Source organism: Gallinula chloropus, assembly GCF_964237585.1.
Source record: "Gallinula chloropus genome assembly, chromosome: 5".
NCBI classification, from domain to species: domain Eukaryota; kingdom Metazoa; phylum Chordata; class Aves; order Gruiformes; family Rallidae; genus Gallinula; species Gallinula chloropus.
This window is the reverse complement of record NC_140090.1, coordinates 18,634,498-18,641,571: the sequence shown is the minus strand read 5'-3', so window position 1 is coordinate 18,641,571 and position 7,074 is coordinate 18,634,498. Positions and strand designations below refer to the sequence as shown.

Below are 7,074 nucleotides of genomic sequence, written 5' to 3'. Positions count from 1 at the left end.
GCTGGTACTACAAAATAAATTGAGGCTGCAGTTGCTCTCGGCTCACCTTGCATTCTAGAACGGAGACTAGATCCTAAAGACTATAACAGAGATTTGAATGTACTGCCGTTTCCATCCACTGAACATGGACCCTATCCTCACAGGGTGTCAGTATCAAGTTTAGTTTTTGATGTAATTGATTCTGTTTTATGTAAAGATTATTAAATTTTCCTTTGTTGCCTTATTTCTGTTTTAACAGGCAATGAAAATGAAAAGTATTTATTTTGTTGCTGGGCTCCTTTTAATGATTGTTCAAGGCAGCTGGCAAAATCCTCTTCAGGATACAGAGGAGAAATCAAGGTAACTTCTTTAGATCAAACTTCTAGAAATACTTGGCCTGAACTTTGTTTTCTTCTAGTTAAAGCAAAACATACTATGACTTAGAGACAGGGGTTTTGTTTTCTATTACAGAGTCCTTAAGCTACCATTGGAATTGGCAATTTTTTTTATTATTATGAAGGGTAGCACAGAAGTTTTTGGTATTACAAACAATGGCTGCCTTTGTTAGCTAAGACCACCATGTAACTGTGCAGTATCCCAGTATCCAATCTGCTGTGTTGATTCATTTTACTAGCCAGCTAGTAGTGATCGAGAATGTAATTTGGTTTTATTTTGAGACTGCATAAAATAGTATTTTTAAAAGGAAAGTCAATGCACCTGTAGAGTGTACTATAACCACTGCAAATATACAAGTTGTAAACTTTTCACAGATCTTTCAAAGCTACCCAGTCTGAACCAGTAGATGAATCTAGACAGCTGAATGAAGTGAAACGTCACTCACAAGGCACATTCACCAGTGATTACAGCAAGTACTTGGACACTAGACGCGCTCAGGACTTTGTGCAATGGTTAATGAGCACTAAAAGGAACGGGTAAGCGTTTTGGTCACATTGCTATGGACTGCCATATACAGAAACAGCCACAAATCTAGCTGAATTCAATTTCGTGATTTCAGCTTCCCATCACAGATCGTGTATAATCCTCAAATCAGTAAAGTACTTAAGGAAAAATTATATATAATTTTAATATATTTTTAGAAATGGGGAATATGTGCAAAATCAGTCCAAAATTTGGATAAATCAAGTGTAGTATCAGTATATTACCTGATATGCCACCTAAAAAAACCTATATCAGCCCTTCTGGGACAGATTGTTTCTGTGAATGAATTAAGTTCAATAGGAATAAGATATGTAAATATAATGTGAAGGTCTGGGCCATTAGGCCTTAATAAAACTTTCCTATCTATGGACACTCCAATCCTGATGTTTAATTTATGGAAAGGAAGATAAAGATTAGGTTTTGTTGACTACTCAATACTTCAGTATCACAAGTATACTGCTAAGGCATAAGTTGGCACATTTTTTGAAAATATACTTTGATTAAACACAAGCTACCAAGCTGAGAGCACAAATCATGTAAAAGTATATAAGTCTATTCCCGGCATTCTAGAGACCTGCCCACAAAATCCAAATATCTATGCTACTAGTGCAATTAAATCCCTGTTGAGGTCTTTAAAGTATAAGGTACCAATTTCTACATGTCATATTCATTTAAATTCATAAGCCTGAAATTATTAATTATATTAAGCAGTCATTATTCTTATCATAATATTTAAATAATAACCAATAAAATCTTATCAGCTTATGCATGCTCTGCAATGTAATGGTAATAATAATATAGTGATTGTGGAATTCTACTACAGCCAGCAAGGACAGGAGGACAAAGAAAATGACAAACTTCCGGACCAGCTCTCAAGGTATTCTAGTTGCCACAACTTGTTATTCAAGAACCATTTGCTGTTAAACAGGAAAGAAAACAACTATTATTCTTTACAAAGTTACCATAATACAAGAAATGCCTTCCAAAAGAAATTATCTCACACCTGCTTTTTACAAGTAAAGAGGGAATGTCTCTATGTTATTTATTCTTGTACTTGTGTTCTATGGCTATGTGTAGTGGCTTCCAGGAATGCAACAGGATGAGAATAGATTTCTGGAAAGAACATTTCAAGTAATAAAGGAAAGAAGAGATTAAGATTTAAAAAAAAAAAAAAAAACCAAACAAACAACAAAAAAAGCAGGAAAGAAACCCCAAAAACTAATGAAAGGGAAAGGGCCAGGCACAAATTTGCAGAGAGCTGATAGCACACGATACAGCACTCAGCCCTAAAAACTCAGTCCCTTGTTATGTAAACTGCTCCCTCTTGACAAGAAAGAACACAAGACCTGTTGGAAGCCAGAATTTTGTTTCCTTGTTTTTGAGAGAGTGATGGGGGACTGAAATTTTAAACAAATAAAACAAACCCAGTAAGAGTTCTTACAAAACAGATTGAAAAACCTATATTAATTCTTCCTGTTGTCAGAAATTCCAATGAGAATAGACCGGAACACAAAGATCCTTCCGTTCAAACCGTTGTCAATATCAGTAACAAATCTGCAATAGTCTTTCAGCGTCAATGAAGCAGAATATCTGAACAAAATTAATTTTTCATTAAAAATGTTCCAAACAACTCTAGTTAGCATGCTGATGAAAAGTGCAGATGGTACTAAATTAGGAGGAATAGTGTAATCCCAAGAAAATAGAAAAATAATAAAAAGAGCTAGAGGCCCTGAAACTTGGGCAGAAATTAGCAAATTCTGAAATAGCAATGCTAGGGAAGTTATTTTGGAAAATATTCCACGTTTACTTCTCAGTGCAGCTTGTCTTCCTAAGGGCCAGTGTGACATAACTTCATAGAAAGAAGCACAATGAAGTAGAGGGAAGGAGAAGGCAATTGTCTTTCTCTATTAAGCTGGAGGTGATCAGGCTTGAAATTTTTCAAAGATATATCACTTGGTCAGAATGACAATTAAAAGTGTTCATAAAGCATTTAAAAATGTAAATTCAAAAGGAATTAATCTGAACAGTTTTTCTAAGCAATAATGAAGATGAAGGTAGGATGAGCGGCTTAATGGAAATTACAAGAAACACAAGAGGTAGCAAAAAGTATGTCTGTATAATAAAATAGTTTGTTGATCGTAGCTAATTAATCTAGCAGACCATTGCAATTCAGCTATAATTGCTTCCAGCATTTTATTTGATTTGTTCAGAACTAGTTCGAGCATCTCTGCATGAAACTGCATTCCATAGCATAGGTTAATGCCTTCAGAACTGAAAGATATCAAGAAAAAATATATCAAGAGTAATTTGAGAAAAGAAAAACAACAAAAAACCAAAAACCACCTTCTCCCTAATAAGAAATACTAGTTGGGTTGTTGAAAATATAAATCAAGGAAAGTTAAAAAGTAAAACTTTACGCAGTCTGCTCCTACAGTATTTCTCTTCTTTCAGTAATGCGATATCCAAGCGTCATGCTGAATTCGAGAGACATGCTGAAGGCACCTATACCAGCGATATCACCTCTTATTTGGAAGGTCAAGCTGCCAAAGAGTTCATTGCTTGGTTAGTGAATGGACGAGGAAGAAGAGAGTAAGAACCCATCCATTCCTATTATAAAATTTTGCCTTGCTTTTGGGGTTAGAAATCAAGTCTGATGAAATTTTGATGTGTTTTTGATGACTCTTGCTGTACTTCATGTTTTTATTTTGTAATAGAAGATATTCTGTTGGTGTTTGACTATCACATTGGATTATTAATTTCAAATACGTATTGAAAAAAAAAAAACCAAAACAGAAAAACCTGTTCAGTATGCTGTTACACTCCAAAAGGTCAAGTTATATTTAAGGTCAACGTATCTAAAACTATACCAGACCTCCCTCTAACTACCAGCTTTCTCCCCAGTCACATAACATTGCTTAGTCTCCTTAAGTATCATTGAGAAGATTCAAGTCAGTGTCATATTACCTTATCATTTTTTCCCTTCCAAGGTCAATCTTTTCCTCTGCAATATTTCCAAAATCAAATTTTTACTAATGTCGTGAGCTGTACTCCATGCGCTGGTTATCATTCCCAGCAGTAATTGATGACTTCTTTTCCTTTTCCCATGCTCCACAAAGTATCTCCAAGTTGCTGCTGACAAAATGACTATAATTTCCTTATTTTTCTTTTTAAGACACCTCTACTTCTTTTGCTATGGCTCACAGTTTCCTGGATGCAATGCCGCAGTTTTGACCTACCTATGTCTCTGATTTCTTTCATTAATATCTTGTTCTCCACATACTCACTGCAGATTTCTCAAGCCTATTCATTTAATGTACTCAAGATTTCCCATCTCGTTTCATTATAATCTTACACTTAGAATGGCATTATTTTCAACTTCCCGCAGGCATATTCCTAACTCATCTCTTTCCAATTCTGCGTGAGTAGGAGCTACACCATGCACATGCCACTCCCCATCTTTTAACTATTCTGTACTTATTTGTACCTTTAGACTGTAAGCTCTTTGGGGCAGGAATTTCACTTAATCTTCTGATTATATATTCTACCAGCTGTAAAGTACTATGTAAGTCTCTCGCACTATATAAAAATAATAAATAATTATAATTATAATAAAATGTAATCCATAAGATGAGATTGTGTGTTGTAGTCAAGGAAGACTGAATAGGTAAAAGTAAATTTTGTAAATAATCATGATTTCCTGAATAAACAGTTAAACAAATAAGGTCAGCTATACAAATAGTAGAAAAGCTGCTGTCACTTCATAGTGATACTCAGGTTTGCAGTTGTTTTTCTGCCATATTTTATTATCATGAGCAGAAATAGGGTTTTCAGTACCTGTAAGAGATAAACACAACCTAGGTGTGATGAACTAAGTTTAGAAACCTAGATGAACCATTAAATGTAGACAACTCTTCTGCTTTCCAATATTTAGTATTATTTGCAGTTAAACTTGTATATAGCCTTCCCTGAAATTATTGCAGACCAGCATGAAAAGAACTGGTCTACCTCTCATTGGTCTCAGAGCATAGTACACTTCAGCATCAGCTCAACCTAATGGAAGCCATAAAAATTGTCCTACATGTGATGGGATGAAACAAGAGAAAAAAGTTTTCTAAATCAGGCTCCTGGTATCATGGTTTTCCAGCAGTCAAAAAAGGATAGAGCAAGAATTGGGATCTGATTCCAAATACAAAATGTTATTTTACAGCAAACAAGAAAATATAACCAACAAAGGCGTCACTGAGATATTTTAACACATGCACACCCTAAAAAATTGCTGCTCTTAATATCTAAATACTTATGTAATATAATTCTAAGTATATAACTAAGACTTAAATAAAATTAAAATTGAAAAAATTGTATGAAAAATTTAGTATAATGCTTTAGTAGTGGTATTTCTTAAATAACAATTCTTAGTAAATCTACTCAGTTTCACTGATGCCTAGTATCCTTGGGATAGCCATTGCAGACCAAGATATGGTTTTGTCTATATGGCTTTTCTAAAAATGCTAGAGAGGAATTTAGACTCACCCAAAGGAACAGGTCTCATCTAGTAAAGGGAGACAACCATGCTTTAGTCTGCTATGAAAATAATGCCTCAAAAGATGTTCTGCTATACATCATGCTATACTGAGCCATAGCGTCAGGCTTAGGCCTTAATTCCTTAAAATCACAGGAAATGTGTGGTGTGTTAGAATCCTGTAACGAGGCCCTTTAAAACAGTGTGCTTATTTTGATCTGAAAATTGTTTGATAATTTCTTCCCTTTAAAGTTTCCCAGAAAAAGCTCTTGTGGCCGAAGAAATGGGCCGAAGACATGCAGATGGCACTTTCACGAGCGATATCAACAAAGTCCTGGATGACATGGCTGCCAAAGAGTTCCTAAAATGGCTGATTAACACAAAAGTTACCCAAAGGTGCCTGAATTTTAATTGTGTTATTCTTAGCATATTGGGGTTTTAAATGTATTTGTCACACATGGGGAAAATATTGCTAATTTTCCTCTTAACTATTGACGTATCTGTGTTAAAAACTTTATTATAGAAAAATATCATATGTCTTTTCGTCAGTGGTGAACCTATTTGATAGTTTCCTATTTAACTTGTGGGGAATTTTGACACTTAATGTTACCAGAAAGTCGTATTACATTAGTGAAAAAAACCCCTCCTTTGGATGGGCATTATAAAATTAGAAATATTTATTGTTAAAATTACACCAAACTGATTATTCTTTGAAGACTGTAATAAAAAATGCTGCCTTAAATTGCAGTTTGTCATTAAGGAATAGGGTACTAATATTATCTCAAAAATTTAGAAGCTATTGTTAAAATACAGGTTTTATTAACATTTTACTATTTTGTGTTTGTTTATAGTTCAGCATTGAAAAAAAAAAAGAAAATAGTCTATTAGAAACTATTAAAAATACTTTTCCAGTAAGAATTTTCCTTCTCTGGAGATGTTTAAGACCTGTCTGGACACCTACCTGTGCAATCAGTCCTAGGGAACCTGCTTTGGCAGGGAGGTTGGACTCGATGATCTCTTGAGGTCCTTTCCAACCTCTACAATTCTACGATTCTGTGAATAATTGTTTTCAATCTTGTATTATAGAGAGACATTGAGAGGGCTGTGGAATTATCATCTGCTAACTTCTAAACAGAAAAAATATGTTCCACGTATACTTAATAAAACTTGGGAGATTTAGAATATGTCCTAAATTGCCCCCTTTTTTTTTTTTTTTTTTTCCCAGGGACCTTTTGGGAGAATACCAGTAAAAATGCAGAATAAAAATGGGATAAATGAAGATCTTCATTGCATCAACTGCCAGTGATTACGAGATTCTGAAATCTGTATTCTGTCATTTACATTGGTTGTAACAAAGCTATGTCACCTTGCATGCCAGAAAATAATTGTAATGCAGTTTATTGTTGCCAAAGGTTTATATATGGAAAACCTATTGTCTAAGGGATGGTTATCTTAACAGCTTTAAGACGATGAAAGTTCCATATCTTCATATTTTCCATATATTAGGACTGAAGTAACTTAATTTATATTTAATGATAAATTATTTTTCTATAATGTTGACTTTACACACAAAGAATTCAATCACCAATTATATGTGTTATTTGTAAGGGGCTGGCAGTTACAAATGCCTGAGAAGT

General features: G+C 34.2%; 1 protein-coding gene across 1 annotated transcript; it reads left to right on the top strand.

Moving 5' to 3' along the window:
- Window positions 1–241: 241 nt before the first annotated feature.
- On the top strand, window positions 242–6,687 carry GCG (glucagon; the record flags this gene model as incomplete). The annotated part of the gene is made up of 6 exons (XM_084265121.1): window positions 242–339; window positions 750–911; window positions 1,742–1,795; window positions 3,370–3,507; window positions 5,690–5,833; window positions 6,663–6,687. The coding sequence occupies 6 exons, from the start codon at window positions 242–244 to the stop codon at window positions 6,685–6,687; spliced, it is 621 nt and encodes a 206-aa protein (XP_084121247.1).
- Between the last annotated feature and the right edge of the window lie 387 nt (window positions 6,688–7,074).